This window comes from Dermochelys coriacea, chromosome 8, assembly GCF_009764565.3.
Source record: "Dermochelys coriacea isolate rDerCor1 chromosome 8, rDerCor1.pri.v4, whole genome shotgun sequence".
NCBI lineage: Eukaryota > Metazoa > Chordata > Testudines > Dermochelyidae > Dermochelys > Dermochelys coriacea.
The window spans coordinates 82,926,025-82,944,085 of record NC_050075.1 but is presented as its reverse complement, the minus strand read 5'-3'; the positions used below and the strand labels follow the sequence as shown (position 1 = coordinate 82,944,085).

General features: G+C 37.5%; 1 protein-coding gene across 2 annotated transcripts in view; it reads right to left on the bottom strand.

Moving 5' to 3' along the window:
* The window catches only part of ADGRL4 (adhesion G protein-coupled receptor L4), a 97,646-nt gene that overhangs the window by 19,357 nt on the left and 60,228 nt on the right, over positions 1-18,061 (bottom strand). For both annotated transcript variants that reach the window (XM_043490525.1, XM_038413656.2), the window contains 10 exons: positions 16,813-16,968; positions 16,175-16,245; positions 14,177-14,356; positions 13,906-14,089; positions 10,167-10,283; positions 7,745-7,938; positions 6,313-6,483; positions 4,308-4,511; positions 2,657-2,877; positions 2,476-2,542 (listed from right to left, as the gene is read on the bottom strand). In XM_043490525.1, coding sequence (XP_043346460.1) covers positions 2,476-2,542; positions 2,657-2,877; positions 4,308-4,511; positions 6,313-6,483; positions 7,745-7,938; positions 10,167-10,283; positions 13,906-14,089; positions 14,177-14,356; positions 16,175-16,245; positions 16,813-16,968 — 1,565 coding nt within the window. The remainder of the gene's footprint in view (positions 1-2,475; positions 2,543-2,656; positions 2,878-4,307; positions 4,512-6,312; positions 6,484-7,744; positions 7,939-10,166; positions 10,284-13,905; positions 14,090-14,176; positions 14,357-16,174; positions 16,246-16,812; positions 16,969-18,061) is intronic.

The window sequence follows — 18,061 nt, the reverse complement described above, 5'->3', positions numbered from 1 at the left end:
TGGTCACCTCCTCCCCATGCTGTGCTGCCCAGTGCAGCAGTCTGGGAGCTGACCTTGTTCATGAAGACAGAGGCAAAAAAAGCATTGAGTACATTAGCTTCTTCCACATCCTCTGTTACTAGATTGCCTCTCTCATTCAGTAAGGGGCCCACACTTTCCTTGATTTTCTTCTTGTTGCTAACATACCTGAAGAAACCCTTCTTGTTACTCTTAACATCTCTTGCTAGCTGCAACTCCAGGTGTGATTTGGCCTTTCTGATTTCACTCCTGCATGCCCAAGCAAGATTTTTATACTCTTTCATGGTCATTTGTCCAATCTTCCACTTTTTGTAAGCTTCTTTTTTGTGTTTAAGATCAGCAAGGATTTCACTGTTAAGCCAAGCTGGTCGCCTGCCATATTTACTATTCTTTCTACACATCAGGATGGTTTGTACACCCATTGTATGCCCACATCTTGAATACTGTATGCAGTTCTGGTGGAGGATTAAAGGCAAGTTTGAAAGCTGCTGGTATATATAGTTTTATATCTGAAGAAGCTGTTGCTCTATCTGTTTATCTCAGAAGAAAAGTAGCATTTCTTTTTCAAAGTACATAATTGTTTTGTGTTTTTTCTCAGAGATTTCTCCACTGATTTTAAATTAATTAATATTTCTCTGGAATAGCAACCTTGGAAAGCCTTATGGAAAGAAACATGGTTTACTAATTTAAAAGATATTTCCAAGTCCTCATTGCCTAGGAAAAAGCATACATTTGTTACATTCCCTGCACCTAGCACACTAGTCAGAAAGGAGGAATAGCTAGAATGGAAATAATGCCATCAGTATCCTTTCCACAGAACTTAGTACTGACTTCATTTCCTCAATCAAGCATTTCATAAGATATTTTCTATTTTCTCCTTGGAGAGCTACCTGAGTTGAGGTTTTCAAAGTAGAGCAGGCAAATTAGCGAATCCCCTGAAGTACTTTGAAAAACTTCCTGTGTATTTCACTTCTTAATTTCTGTTACCACCCAATCAGAACTATCAAAAAGTCACACAGCAGCAAAACAGTCCACTGTGAATGGAATACATTCCCTCATGGATTTAGAAATGTGTGCACACATGGTTATTAACAGGTAATAATCAATGTGTAAGAATATTGTTAAAATAAACAATGTCAGAAGGCACTTTCATTGCATAAGCAACCACAACAAAACAATTGTTGATCTGATTTCCTGATCTGCTACAGCCATGTTATGCTGCTCCATGGATGGAAAGGGCTTGGAAACTAGTCAGAGTCTCTTCCTGGAGAGGGGAAATTATCTGGTTGTGTAGAACTGACATAGTGGGTCTAACCCATTCCGATCTGTGCCCCATGATCTTCTTGGTGTAGGGGGCATGGCAATCAGGTTAGCACGACAGAGCTCAAAATTTGGTCCCCTATCTTCTGTGGGAATTTTGGGTACATACGTAATGCAAGTAGAATTGGGCCAAAATATATCTGGTATGTTATTCAGCATTAAAGAGGTTAATATTTTCATGTACGTAGTCATTGCTTAAACTCTTTTGCTTTCACTCTAGTCATATTGAGCACTGTCACTTTCTCCTTTTAAAAATCCACAAATTTATCACCAAACACATAAAAAATTAGCTAAGGATTGTAACTGAACTGACCATAGAGGCCATAAGGTCCCCACTATACCTTCTTCTTCTTAGAGCTCCTGCTATTATCTGATCACTGTCAATCTTCTTACATACAGTGATGCCCGATTACAGATGGAATGGTTTGTTAAACTTCAAGAGCATTTCTAGGTGCTGTAAAGTACCAAAAGAATGGAACATATAATACCTGCCAAATTTGCAGGTTTGAAACCATTTCCAATAAGAATTAAAAAGGCCCTCTTCCGATCTGAAATAGGGCTATCAATACTTGACTTTTCTGCCCAAATGAAATAGAGGGTTCTTGTCTTTGACATCGCAATTTAGTTTAAAATAGCTTTGATGATGACAGGGTACATAGGAAAGATAAAACCATAAATATGACAGTCTAATCTTCTAAGATGACTGATCACTGATAAAAGATTAAGTAACGGAACATTTCAAATACTAGATTATTTGTCTGTTGGCACAGTGTCTGTATATACCTCCTGCTGAGCCTTGCTGCGATACCACTTAAATGTGAAGATGTTGCTTCTTACAGACTAAAAATGCTGCACTGAATTCCTCAAACTATCAGGTTAAAAGGAAGAAAAAAAGTATAAAGAAACAGCCCTGATCTGCCATGGAGTTTTGTTAGTCAAACATTTGTTTTCCAGGCTAGCAAAGCATTTAGATGTACAGCATAGAAATAATTTAGAGACACTATAAAAATAGTCTAAAATAGTCAATCCTGCCCTACAGTTAGCACTCACAGATAAATTGCCAATAGTTTAGTGATTATTAAACACCTTTTATTATCAGTTTTATGAACTATAATAAAAAAGGAAAATTATACTTACAAGAATTATTAGACATGCTGGTCCTATAAAACTCCATATAAAGTTATTTTTTGTGCTGAGCCAACATCTGAAAAGTAAACAGCACACAATGTCTTGAAATGTGCCCAACTCCTGCATATACTTCCTCTGCATTCTTACACCATGTTACTGACTGAAACAGACACGTAAAACAGCAACTTACACTTCGGTGGTGCCGTAATATTTATATCCTAGAGCTGCTGAAATTCCAACCACCACTGCTGGACTCACGTAACCAAAGATATAGAAGTTCTTGTGTAAGAATCCCTTGTTGTAGATGACTCCCACAACTATAAGGTACAGGTGTATGCCTTCAATGCACATCCATGCAAAAGCAGCTAAAAGGAAATAATGGAGTAATCCAGCAGTGATTGAACAGAAGAGCTAGAAAGTCAACCAGAGAAAGCAAAGTCATAAATAGTAATTAATTTATTACTATTACAATATATGACCTGGGGCTCTGTTTATTAATACTTATGCCAAAAGGGTATCATCACAGTCCAAATTTAACCATGATTTAGAGATACTTGTCCTAAACAGAAAACTAAATGTCTTCATTATTATTTTTCTGTAGCAATCTGTAGGGGAAAGAAAATATATTTAACTTTTAAAATCAAGCTTTGGATATATCTGTGTCCCCCTGCCCAAATCACATGTATAAATGGACACTCTTGACCCCACAATCGCTGTTTAGTCTATATATTGTGCTGAATTAATCAAGATTCATTTTTCCTTTAGATACCAAAATTAAATTGCTTGGAAAATCATTATTTAAAGTTTTATTTTAAAGCCTATGGACATGTTTTTAGTAAACAATGCTTGTAAAATTACACTCCTCAGTCAATCAATACCAGAGAGCTGTCTCCGGAATTTCAAATGATATTTTTCAATCAATTTAAAATACTGTTCTTCAATACATGAAAAAAAGAGAAGATGTCAAGCTAATTCAAAAATTATAAATATTAATATCTTACATGTACATAGCAACTTTCACCTGAGAATCTCAAAGTGCTAAAGAGGTCTTTTTACATCACTGAGGTAGATTATGCAGGGATTACGTCACAACCCCCACCCCTACTGACTCAGCCACCTCTGGTGTGGTACACATCAGTGCTACCAGCAGTTTAAGGCAGGAAGTGAAGAATACCATATTCACTTGAAACCACAGGATAATTTAGGTAGGCAGAATATATCTAGCTGAACTATAATCTTCCCAGGAAGCAGGGCTCAACATTCGTACTCCGCTGAAGAGTGTCATAAGGTCTTAAAAAGAACAGGAGTACTTGTGGCACCTTAGAGACTAACAAAGTGACAGTGAATGGTCAAAACTTCACTTTTAGATTTTATCTGATAGATGGCACCTCTAGCAGCACAGTATCTTTTACACAAGGCTGGGGCTTTGATTCAGGACTGACTCTGAGGGAAAAGTGCCATCCACTGATTCACCAGAATTGCTTTGTACAGCATCTAAATGCTTAATTGGTGGAACTGTTAAAGACCAAACCATTAGGGTTGTGAAATTGTTGAAATACCAACCACATGGAGACCAAGTTCTCAGATAGTGTAAACTGGCAAAGCACCACTGAATTCAATGTAGCTACATCAATTAATGTGGCTCCATTTCTTGAACAAAAGCATGCACAGAAAAAACATTTTGTATTCACCATAAGTACTGTGGAGACTAGGAGCTCAATAGCACTAGAACATTCATATTAACATCAAAATCTATTGCATGCTATATGGAAAATGGTACTTTTTACTGTATATTTACTTTGCAAAAATGTAAAAATCAAGGAAAGACAAAGGCTACACACCTTATTCTTGTTCATATTAATTCCAACAAGAAAGATAAGTTCTGCCAGGAAAAGGCTGCAGCAGAGATTTTTGTGAATTGTCGTTCTAGTGCTTTGAATTTCACTGAAGAACCAGAAGGTAAAAATACACATGGAGAGGCAAATCAACGAAATAATTATTCCTAGCTGAGTGATTCTTGTAAGAATGTTATAATTTGTAACACCCTGGGGGGAAATTATAATATAATAGTTAAGAGAATAACTGTGTACCTTGTCAAAAAAGCATCATTCTATAACATAGTTCCTTTTACCTTTTTACAAAATATACATCAAAACTGTGCGTAGGGTTGCAGTGCAAATGCACACTTTTGATCATCTCAGAAGTATTTTTTTTGAGGCAGATGTAATGCTCAGGAAAACCAACAATAAAATAAATATTTCAATGTTCTTAACACCAGTGATGTGTTATTGCCTTGCATAATATCGTCTTAGTATTGATATCTGGTAATATGACTTTTAAAAAATCTGATCTATTACTAAATGACAAACATATTGGCAATAGAAAATGTATTAATGCATGACATTAAAATATTACCCCATCAGTGACTCATTTATATTTGCCTACATAGCATAAATCATAGAATCATAGAATCATAGAATATCAGGGTTGGAAGGGACCCCAGAAGGTCATCTAGTCCAACCCCCTGCTCAAAGCAGGACCAAGTCCCAGTTAAATCATCCCAGCCAGGGCTTTGTCAAGCCTGACCTTAAAAACCTCTAAGGAAGGAGATTCTACCACCTCCCTAGGTAACGCATTCCAGTGTTTCACCACCCTCTTAGTGAAAAAGTTTTTCCTAATATCCAATCTAAACCTCCCCCATTGCAACTTGAGACCATTACTCCTCGTTCTGTCATCTGCTAAGGGCACCTCTTTTCTTCAGTGTAAACATGAGCAATAAAAGACTTGGAAATCACAGTTGCTTAAATCAAATGCTAGTTCAAGATACATAGCATGGAAATGGTCTAAAATATTATGGGCTATTTTTAATGATTATGTGCATGTATTTTCTGTTCAGAAGGACAGTTACATTGGCTACTTGGCATTCAGCAAAAAGAAGCTCTGAAATACGTGACTGCATAAGGACAGACTATGGCTGGCCATAAAGTATATCTAAGTATGGATTCTCAATACATGTCCAGAGATTATCCTCCTTTTAAAATAAACTATATAAGGACACCTCAAAAGTCTTGAATTTGAACGGAAGACTTAAGATGCTATTTAGCAACTAAGACGCACCCTCTGTCAGTCTGAAGTGCACAGTGTGGAAGAATTCTCTCAGCACAACGTACTCATGCTAATGCTCTTCTTATTGCCAATTCTGATGACTAAAAAAAGCTGCCTCCCAAGGCTAAACCTAGGCTCTCTATATATCCTGGAGGGATTCAAAAAATCTTAGGGGCCTTTTAATGTAAGTGGGGCCCAAAGTGAGGGGTCATTTTCACAATTCTGTGATGTTTGTGAGAGTCTCTGTTTTAATGTTCATGAACTCAGTCCTGCCGTGCTATTCCTATACAATTTTCTGACAGTGCTATTGCAACTCAGGGGATACATTTAAAGGAGACATTCCAGATTTTCAGATACCAAGACAAATATATGACAAAAAGCATTGTGAGAAAAATCCCAGACCATATGGTTGCTGACCACTTCAGATACCAGTTAAATCCCATTGTAGCCTTGAAGTGGGTTTTGAAATAAAAAGCAACAGACTGCAGGTTTGGAACAAGATTCTTTGCTGCATTACTGTTCTGTCATACTGCAAAATGGACACAAAAAAATTCAGACAGAAATGGGAGGAATTGTGTTTGCACTGTTCACAATAAATTGTGTGTTTGCTGAATGAGGAAAAAGAGATGGAACCAAAAGGAGGGTTGGGGGAGGGTAAGTATATTAGTGGTAATGAAAAAAAACCCACATTATATGAGATCTAAGTATCTGGTAAAACACTAAGTGAAAAATAGCACTTACAACAGAGCCGCCTGAAGACATCAAAACAGCAAAATGAGTCAGATGATTACATTTGCATGAGGTATGAGTAGTGTTGGAATGTGTCAGCTCACAGCCTTCAGTAGACCAGTTGCCATTCATTGTGTCTGCTGAGTAGTTCCAAAATGCACATTTAATATCCTTATCTGCAGTCTGGAAGAGAAATAGGATGTTTTACTGATGATGAAAGGCAGGAAATTTTCCATCAAGAGACTCTTGTTACATTAGCCAGAACAATTCATTAAACATTGCATTTTACTGAAGGAAGGTTCAAGACAAAAATAAAACCCCAAACTAGACACAACCCCCCCCCCCCACAAACCAACCCTCAGAACATAAAACAAAACATAAAACAAACAAACAAACAAACCTATCCCAGGCAATTAAAAATGGCACAACACTGAAATACCTGATTCACCCAGTTAATAGCAGACTAAACAAGCTAGACTGACCCAATTACCCAACCTTCCTGGCATTTAAAAAGGTGTCAGAATCTTATATCTGGTACACAACTATATATACATACATGCACCTATTGAATGGAACAACTTGCAACATTACAGCCACATTGCTGCCCCATCCTATCCAATAGAACAGCTTGGTTCCATTCTTTCCTTCTCATTTTCTGTCTCTTCATTTGCAGCCCCTAGGCAACATGGGTCTTTTCTGTTCTGTTACATTGAAGACCTTGGGCACTTGTAAAGCAACCTGGGGTGCCTCCATCTACAAGTAATGTGAACTAGAAAAAGACTTGAGGCTTAGCTCACTGCTTATAAATGATCTTGTGTTGCAATAATCACAGCACAGGGAGAAAATAGATTTCTCCTATACATTTTATAAGTCCAGCCAGAGGGTCGGGTGGGCAGGGGAGAGGAGGAGGGAGCCAGGGATTAGTGAGTACTTAAGGCCATTTCTGGCCCAACATGAACACACTGACATCAAATGTGATGCTAGCAACTGCGAAGACCCATATTATTATTATTTGTATTGTGGTAGGATCTCAGAGTGCCAGTCATGGCATGGCACAGGCCAGGGCCCTGATGTGCTACATTCGGTAATGTGCACATAACAAAAAGGTTCTGCAGTCACTTCTCCTGTGCAAATCTGCTTCAATCTGATTTGAAGTGTTCCCTTTTATGGATATAGCTCTAAGCATCTGACAAACTGTTGGCAAGATTATCCTAAATACAGAAAGGTCAGAAGCCGGAAGGATTCTCTGATCACACTCATAACTTTTTCCCCACCATTACAGCCCAGTAGTTATTACTGTATATATCTGTAGTTATTACTGTTGACATATTCTAGCAACATTTTCCCATGGTAGCCAACATATCCTGTAGGTACAGTTATATCACATCAAATAATTACAGTACTGTTTTCCTTTCTTCAGATGTTGATTAAAAAAAAATCTTACCTTGAAGTACTTTAAAGTAAATGTTATTTTCTCAAGCTCATAGAGTGTAGGTGGATTTGAATTAATTGCAACAGCAATAACTGATGAGCTTACTGTCTCTCTCTGGTCTGAACTATCTTTCGATGAGGAGTTTTTAGATGATGAAAGCAAAGGACCAATATTGCTATACCTCAGAAACACAACTGCAACAGTGCCTATCAATCAAACAGACTGTGTTTAGTAGTTTGTGGGGGTTTTGTTAATAGTAGAACAAAATTGAAGACATTAAGGAAACAATAAACAATAGACATTATTACTGCTATTGCATAAAATATGCAAAACAGATGGAATCTTTGTGGAATACTTACAAAAATAGTTTAAAGACAGTGAAATATAGCCTGATTTAAAACAATGTAATAATGTCCATTGGAATTAAAAATGCATGTTTATATTGGGTATTCCAATAGGGTAGATGCATATTTTTTTCTGGAGCAATGTATACTTGAAGCAATACTACCTACGGCTGCAGGTCACATGTCAGATCTTGTAAGATTAATAATGTTAATATTGGGGGTGAAATCCTGGCCCCATTTTTAAGTCAATGGGAGTGTGGCCATTACTTTTATTGCACCCAGGATTTCATGCCTGGTCAGTAGTTGGATAGGAGATATGCAAGGCAATAGTAATTGCATAGAATTATGTATGTACAGTAATACATAGAATGCTTCCTCCTGAGTCAGTATAGATACCATGCCCTTCTGTGGTGTTTGGGAATGAGGTTTTGATTGGCTGCAAACCCAGGAAAAGATGGAGAAAGAGCTCAAGGTTGGTTTTGCCAGATTTGGGGCACTAGTTCTGGTGTTCTGGCAAAATTCTAATTTCTTATTATTGTCCATATTTCAGTGACACCATAAGGCCCCAGCTAAGATCAGGGCCCCATTATGCTAAGTGCTGTCCAAACACATAGTAAGAGAGTCCCTGACCAGATAAGCTTGCAAACTAAATAGACAAGATAGGATACACTAGTGCTGGAAGAGGACGCAGAGATACAGGGAGTTGTGAAGTGACTTGCCCAAGGTCACCAAGCGGATCTGTGGTTGAGCCAGAGATAGAGTCCAGGTCTTCTAAATCCCAGAAGCCAGTGCCCTACTCATTACACTACACCAGCAGTTCTCAAACTTCCTTACACTGTGATCCTCTTCTGACAACAAAAAATACTAAACAATTGAGGGCACAGTGGAAGTGGGGCTGTAACCTGAGCTCCACCTCTCAGGGCTTAAGTTGAAGCCTGAGCACCACTGCCCAGGGTTGAAGCCTTTGGGCTTTGGCTTCAGCCCCAGGTGTCAGCGAGTCTAACACCAGCCCGGCAACGACATTCAAATGGGGTCGCAACCCACTTTGGGGTCCCAACCCACAGTTTGAGAAGCGCAGTACTATACTATCTCTCGCAGATCGTTTTGATACATTATGCCTGCCAAAATTCTCCACCTTATTTCAGCTAGACATTTTTTCTTCACTGCCTGTCGTAAAGTGTTATACAGTGGTGCTATGTGCTATTACACAGCTGATGTGTTTCAGTTTAGGGGGATAGATTGTCATGTGTGAGGGGATTTCACATAAATGGTATATTATTCCTCTAGGTTCTCAATATAGCCACCATCACTTTTGTATGTCTCTGTGTGGTATGCCCACCACAGCAATCAGGGTAACAGCTTCTTGGTTTCAAAGTGAGCTGTAGCTCATGAAAGTTTATGCTCAAATAAATTTGTTAGTCTCTAAGGTGACACAAGTACTCCTTTTCTTTTTGGTTTCAAAGGACATTTGACTGGGTATTTTTCATGAGGGGTAACTGAGTCTGCAAGTCATTCCTTCCATTAATCCAACTCTGACAGCTTGTAAGACTTGTCTACTGTCTTGGCTTTCTTTTTGCTGAGGAGTTGGTTGAGATGCATGGGATGGTTGGGAATGGGAAGTTTTATTGTGCTGCTGATCAATTCATTCCTTGGGAGTTGGGGTCAGTCTGGATGGGCTAGTTACACTTGGATCTTACTTTACATATTTTTAATATACATACATGCACCTCAAGTTTTAAGATAGCTACAGCAATATGCTTCCTTGTAAAGTGCTTTAGATGTGCCAGTATGATCATTAGTATTTTAGTACATTTAAAACATATTGTAATAAAAATACAGAAATGGAGGGCTGTACTCATATAAAAATTGGCAAAAATAAGAGGCATAATTTTCCTGTGGTGCATTACACCAGTGGAAGCTGTAGAGCAGATAGGACACAGGGCTAGACAACAAGGTGTTACAAATGCCTTTCTCTATTGCTATCAACATCACAACTGCACAGTTAGTGAATTATGCATCTGATTTTTGCCAGCAAGTAGGTACCAGGAACGCTGCTTAAACCAAGCTATTGCTTAATGGCTTTTTCTTACCATTAGAATTAGGTGATTCCTTTTTCTTTGGAGATATCTTTATATAATCTCCTCCCATGTGTGCATGAGGGTGAATATGTTTCGTGTGATGCGAATCAAAAGCCAAAACCTTGAGAGCTGTAAAAAGAAAAATACTATGCAAATCACTTCCATTACAGTCTAACATAATTTTACAGTTAGGTTAATAAATGTGACATCAGATTGCATAATTATTGTGAATTTTAAGAATACACCATTGTGCCAAATATTTCAAGGAGAAATGCTATTAATATGGTACATGTTTGCTTTAAACCTCTAGACTTTGTTATTCTAATGCATACATTTTTCTCTCATACCTTTTATTCTTTACATGAAAAATACGGTCTTTTATTTACTTTGCATTAAATTAGGCACTGGAAAGAATAATGTAGGTTACTTTAGGAAGAGCTATTGCTTTATTAAAAATTCATTTCTGAAAGGGACCACAAATCACAATTATAAAAAGCAAAGGATAAAATCCTCCATTGAATAGTAACATTTGAAAAAGCCAAGTTTTGAAAAGTGAATACCCTCACAGTTATCATTCCCTGGTATGAAATGCACATTGCACCACGATATAATGATGTGTGCTGTCAACAAACAAAACAAAAACAAAAAACAAACAATCATCGCCCCTCAGGACAAAAACTACATTAGAGGACACTGAGCTCTTTACTCAGTTCATTATAGTGCAGAGTTTCAATCACCAACAGCGGGGAAAAAAAAGTCAATCAGGCCTTAAAGAAAAAGAAAAAAAATCTAAAACTTGACTGATGGGCTAGAATCACTAAACTAGACCATCTGCATTGCTTATAGTGCAGCACACAAAAACAATATGAGCTTTTCAATAGACCAGCTGTCAGAAAATGTTTGTCAGGACATAAGAAATAGTTCTTCGTGGCTGAAGTTTTGGTAGTTAAAGAAGCTGTGCCATGAAATGCAATGGAGAATGAGACATTATTGAGGGCCTGGTCTCAAAAATAAATTTGTGGGAAACACATCGGCATTGTTGGTAAGATGTTCATAGTGCTGAGTAGTAATGGGAAAACTTCAAAAGGTTTAGAGCTTGGGTTCAGTTTGGATAAGTGCCCATAAATTCAGATTCTCAAACAAAACATTGCCAGAAAATGACTGAATTTTTCAAAGCTCTCTATTAGGTCCCTGTATGAGCATCTGCTTTCTTTTGGGTGTGGCCTAGTAAACTGCTCCCACAGTTGGCCATATAACTGGGTCCATATGTGTTAAAAATTACAAATGCAACAGGCTCCCTGGAGCGTATGAGACAGAATGAACCACTGTGTTCTCTCCCTCATTTCATCTGCCAGCAGCAAATCTCACTGAAGTGAAAGAAGGAAAAGGATCTGTTCTTCCTCAGAAACCGAGGCAGGTTTTTCCTCAGTATCATCGTGCATTTTGGGGAGCGATGTCTAAAGGGTGAGATTGATGTGACCAGGGAAGGGAACACTGGATTTTACTACACCAGACCAGGAAACTGGGTCAATCAGAGGATATATGAGTTACTCTGGAAGGAGGAAACCAGAATGGCTGGTCACAATCAAAAAAAGGGAAACAATAATTTAGGCCTGGTCTACACTGGGTGGGGAGGGGGGATTGATCTAAGTTATGCAACTTCAGCTACATGAATAACATAGCTGAAGTCGATGTACTTAGACCTACTCACCGCGGTGTCTTCACTGCGGTGAGTCAACTGCTGCCACTCTCCCATCGATTCTGCCTACACCTCTCGCAGCGGTGGAGTACAGGAGTCGACGGCAGAGCGCTTGGGGGTCGATTTATTGCATCTAGACTAGACGCGATGCATCGACTCACGCTGGATTGATTGCTGCCCACTGATCCGGTGGGTAATATACATATACCCATAGTCTTAGGATAGAGTCTCAAAAAGTGCTCAGCGCTAGCCTTACTCTACTCCCATAGCCTATAGTAACACTGTTATCTTCACTGCATCACTGACTTCAGTGAAAGGAGATAGGCCAAAGCTGAGAACTTTTGAAAATCCCACTCTTGGTGTCTTCCTAAGACCACAATACAGAAGACAAGCAACTGATACGTGGAGGGAGATAGTGGGAAGTCATGAGAGCCAAGTTGAGATCTTCTCCAATATCCTTCTCTGAGCTTTCCTGAAACTCAAAACATAGCTGTACCATCACCAACACAGGACTGGGCCTTCAAGGCACAGACTAGATTCATAGATTCATAGATACTAAGGTCAGAAGGGACCATTCTGATCATCTAGTCCGACCTTCTGCATAGCGCAGGCCACAGAATCTCACCCACCCACTCCTACAAAAAACCTCACCTATGTCTAAGCTATTGAAGTCCTCAAATCATGGTTTAAAGACTTCAAGGAGCAGAGAAGCCTCCCTCAAGTCACCCATGCCCCATGCTACAGAGGAAGGCAAAAAACCTCCAGGGCCTCTCCAATCTGCCCTGGAGGAAAATTCCTTCCCGACCCCAAATATGGCGATCAGCTAAACCCTGAGCATATGGGCAAGATTCACCAGCCACATACTACAGAAAATTCTTTCCTGGGTAACTCAGATCCCATCCATCTAATATCCCATCTCAGGGGATTAGTCCTATTTACCCTGAATATTTAAAGATCAATTACTTACCAAAATCACATTATCCCATCATACCATCTCCTCCATAAACTTATCGAGTAGAATCTTAAAACCAAATAGATCTTTTGCCCCCACTGCTTCCCTTGGAAAGCTATTCCAAAACTTCACTCCTCTGATGATTAGAAACCTTCGTCTAATTTCAAGTCTAAAACTTCCTAGTGGCCAGTTTATACCCATTTGTTCTTGTGTCCACATTGGTGCTGAGCTTAAATAATTCCTCTCCCTCTCCTGTATTTATCCCTCTGATATATTTATAGAGAGCAATCATATCTCCTGTCAACCTTCTTTTAGTTAGGCTAAACAAGCCAAGCTCCTTAAGTCTCCTTTCATAAGACAAGTTTTCCATTCCTCGGATCATCCTAGTAGCCCTTCCCTGTACTTGCTCCAGTTTGAATTCATCCTTTTTAAACATGGGAGACCAGAACTGCACACAGTATTCTAGGTGAGGTCTCACCGGTGCCTTGTATAATGGTACTAAAACCTCCTTATCCCTACTCGAAATGCCTCTCCTGATGCATCCCAAAACCGCATTAGCTTTTTTCACAGCCATATCATATTGGCAGCTCATAGTCATCCTATGATCAACCAATACTCCAAGGTCCTTCTCCTAGTCCAAAATTTGTTTACATTGCTTTTTCTGAATCAAAAATAAAACAAAACATGGCTTGTAGAGTTCTGTTAGCAACTCTAATTTTCATTCTGTTGGAGTTTTTAATGTATCTGTTCAAGATGTACAATGATTTGCTAAAAGGTGACGCCACTTTGGTCATGAGTTAGGGTTGAACTGGGATACATTCAGAGCTGAAAGCATGACCCTCTATATCATCCCTCTAAGAACCAAGCTAGATCTTCAGCTGGTGCACCTGGTCTTACCTTCATTGAAGTCAATCGAGTTAGCTGATTTACATCAGCCGAGCGTCTGGCCCAAAATCTGTAGGTGTTTTTTGGTTGCTCATACAAACCAAAATCTGTGGGTTTCATATAACACTACTTTAATCTCAACAATTTATACTGAAAAAACTTCATAGTGTAATTCACATCTAAAATATCACTTACATTCATTTTCTTTTTCTTACCCATTTCACTTGCATTAACATCTAGCTGTGTTGTCTTTTTGAAGTTTTGTGACATGAGCAGCGTTGCCTGTTCCGCAGCATGCATCAGCTTAGTGAGACTTGTTCTCCTGTTATCTGTAGGGAGTGCTTCCCAAACTGTAATTTTTTCCTTTTGAACAAAATTGTTCACGGTGTTAACAAAAACCTGTCAGTATAAAAATATTTTTGATCACAAAAGCCTTATGCTATTTATAAAAGAAAAAAATACAATAGTAAGGCTAAAGTCACTTACATTAATAGTCATATTAGTAAGTGCTTCCTTGTCAGAAATTGTGTTATTCATGGTACTTAGTGTTGGGTAAGATACAGATAATGCTTCCACATATGAAATCACATCTACAGGTGAAAGTTGTCCTACAGTATTCCTATTGATTTCCTGCAGGAAAGCCAAGGGTTCTTTTATGGTCCTAATCTGAAAGAAACAGGAAATCAGTATACTTAGGAGATTCCACTGGCAATTCAACCAGCAAAGCCACAACGGATGACTTTTTGAGAATACAAGAGTTGCACAAATGATGGGGAAATAAATTAAGGATTTATGTGAATTAGTGAATAAGGGCCAGCTTCTGCACACAAACAGGGCACAGCAGGTCAGTGGGTCTACTTATGGAGCTACTCCATTTGATTAGGCATGCCAGAATTTGACCAGGCAAATAGACATTGTAAAAGTATAATACATAACCAGCATACCGTCTTAATTTATTTTGACCAGTACAACTCAGTTTTATTTAGAATAATGCTCCATTATGTACTAGTAAATATTTTGTTGCATATTTTGTAAAAATAATTAAGTCTTAGTAGTACGGCAACTTACCTACAGCCTCTTCTGTTAAATCTTTGCTGAGAGGTGGAAACAGACGGCCAGTTTTTTTTAAAAATGAGGACTATAAAGCACACAGATTACCAAAATTCTATTGCATTCTTAATTCTCACTGCTAAGGGTTGAAAACTATTAAATTACTTCCCTACTGAAAATATTAATATAAAATAATTAGATGGAAATGTTTGTACAAAAATGCTATAGTAGTAATGGGCTGAGAAGATTGAGATCTGGATCTGTATTAGGTTTAGGCTAGGGTTCAGAATTCACTGTAATGGCTGAATCAGAGAAGGGTTTCAGATTTCCTGGCACTGAAATCCAATGAGATTTCATCCCTAAATAGTAGAAACATAATGAGATAATCCAGTTTGGTGAGATTCCTGTCATCTCAAAGGTGAATATCCCATGAGATAGTGCTCTCGTGAGATCCGGACTTTATCTTTGGTTGCATCCTAATGGAACTGGAAAACAGGCCTCTTTCTGTTTTTTTTATCTAACTCAGAATCAAAACTACAGGGGTAGGTTCAGATCCAAGGGCTCAAATTTAAAGCATTAATTTTTCTTGAAAATTTAGATTCAAGGTTTTGACCCAACCCTAGTTTAAATACAGGTTTAAAAACAGACAGCCATTCGGTTTTAAGTTCAGATGTTGTACTTATCCTGTCTTCTCTACTTAATTTACAGTAAGCATGTTAATATAATGTATACCTTAAAACTGAAGAAGTCAAACCTCTTATGTTAAAAGACTGGGTTTTTTAAATCTGATCATTGAGGCAAACTGCTTGAGATAAAAAGCAAACACGCCCTTGGTGATTCACTTACTCAGTCAAATCAGAAACCGATAGTCTTGTGGACTCACCAGTTTATTTTATTTGCTGTTTGAAATTTAAGCTTCTGGGTAAAAATCTGGTTCCCCAGTTCTTTCACGTGCAGCCTAACACACAATGTTTTGAAGGAGAGAAAAATATTGGTACCCAAGTGTATTATTGCTCTCTTTTATATTTTGTCACTTGCCTTCACTGCCTCTATAAATTATCTTTCTAGGTTTCATTCAGAACAAACAAATAGCTGCACATAATTAAATGTAGAAAGGTGTAATTTCAAGAATTTGCCATTCAGAAACTGTTGAGTGATTACCACACTTCTGAATTCTATGCAAAACATGATTTAGTTCACTGGAGATATAAACAAAACAAAGCTTGCAGGCAAATTAACACTGTGATTCAAATACATAACCCATTTCAAATAAGCTGGAAGTATTAAAAAGACTTCTATATATATGCTTATGTTCAATTATATCTTCAATCATTTGTTAAAAGCGCCTCAATAGATATTATAATCGAAATAACAGTTTTAAAAGAGAAACAATAAAAGAATTTGTAAATTAATCTATAATCCATTGCTACTTACTTCAGCTAATGTTCTAGTAATATTTTCAGTTATACAGTCATTATGTAACTTGCACTTTGCCTTTGGATTTTCTGTAGAAATTAAAAAGAAGACTAATCAATTACAGTAACAGTTCTTATATAAGAAAACTCAAACCTCTACAGTATTTGGAACTTGCACATATATAGGGATCATTCACAAGCATAAACTATTAGGACCTGATTCTGACCTCACTTACTGGTTTTACACTGGTATAAAGGCACCAAACCACATTCTCTGTTGGTTTCAATGGGAGCAGATCCACTTACTTCAGTGGAGTTTTGCTAATTTCCACCAGCAGAGAATTTGGCCCATTGACTTACTGTTTGCACTGGTATGAGTATGAGTGAGAGAAGAAAATCAGACTTATAAAGTTTAGAATACACATCAACACAATGTCAGGTTGGGTCTTCAATACAGAACAGATTTCATCATATTGTTCAGTACAAATATATTTCTAAGAGTACATCTCAATGATATTCTTAGAAAATGTAGGTGTGAGTGTCTTGCTTCTTTTTCATGTCTGGCTGATTAATCCAACTGAAGATAAAGAGACACTGGTGGGTTTCTCAGAAGATGTAGTTCTATAATAATACATAAACCTTTATAATATCATTTACCTTGGCAGGAAGTGCCATCATTTGGCTTAAACTGTAATTTTCCTGTGGATGCTTGATAACCTTCCTTACAGGAGCAGTTATATCCTCCATCCACATTTTCACATTTCGCATGATCTCCACAGGCAATAGTTACTGCTTCACTACACTCATCTATATCTGCAAATATTGTGAGAAATTGAATTTTTTATTAAGTATTTAAAGACTAACACTTGCTTCCTTGTTGATAAGTTATGCATACAGCAATTTCACATCAAGATTTCATGTTGAAATAACATTAAAGAAAAAATAGCAAAAAGCTAAAAAAGCCAAATTTAATGGCAAACACATCTGCTAATTATATCACTTAGGGTTTGGGACAATAAAGCACAATTAAGCATCTCTTTAATAATAAAAATATTCTTCAATGACAGACTGCTGATTTTTTGCACAGCTATAACAACTGTTTACTGAAAAAAACCTTCTTTGTACATATGCTGTATTTTTCATGTTTTAAAAGTGAGTTTAAAAGTTAATTCAACAATATCCAAATGCTAGACTATGTATGATGAAAATAATCTAAAACCTAATTTGTCTATATATCATACTAAAATAGATTGTACTACCTTATTATTCAGTTAGGAAAGACAGAGGAAACTGGTATACACAGCCTTTTGATTTAAAATCAATGCTTTATTATTTTAGTATTTAAAGGATCAATTTGCCTGTCTGGTTAATCTAATATTAGATAATTAATTAATTATTTATATATTACATAATATTATAATTAATCTAATATTAAAGTCAAAGGCTCTTCAAAGTACTTGACTTGTCTATTTTATCCACATTTAAACTTAATTTCCCTACAATTGATGATTCCTTCCTAATTAATTTGGGTAGGTAAATTCAGTAATTCAATTGATTGAGTGAGAGTGGGTCTGAGAATTAAACTGATGAATTGTTGGAAGGAAAGCTGTGAACTGATGGATTTGGAAAGGCAGGGAAAAAACTGATTTGATGCATGGGAAAGAGGGTCTTGCATTATATCGACTGACTGGGGATAGCGACCAAAGAATTCAACTGACACATTGAGTCTTGGAACTATACTGAGTAATTGTGAGCAGTGGGGTGGAGATCTGAGAAATTATGTACTGGGGGAGGAGGGAAGAACTGAACAGGCTGAAAAGAGAAAGGAACAAAAAAAGAATTGATTAATTTGTAGAGAGAAGCCAATACATGTATAGATTTAGAAGAGGAGGGGCTGAGAATTGAA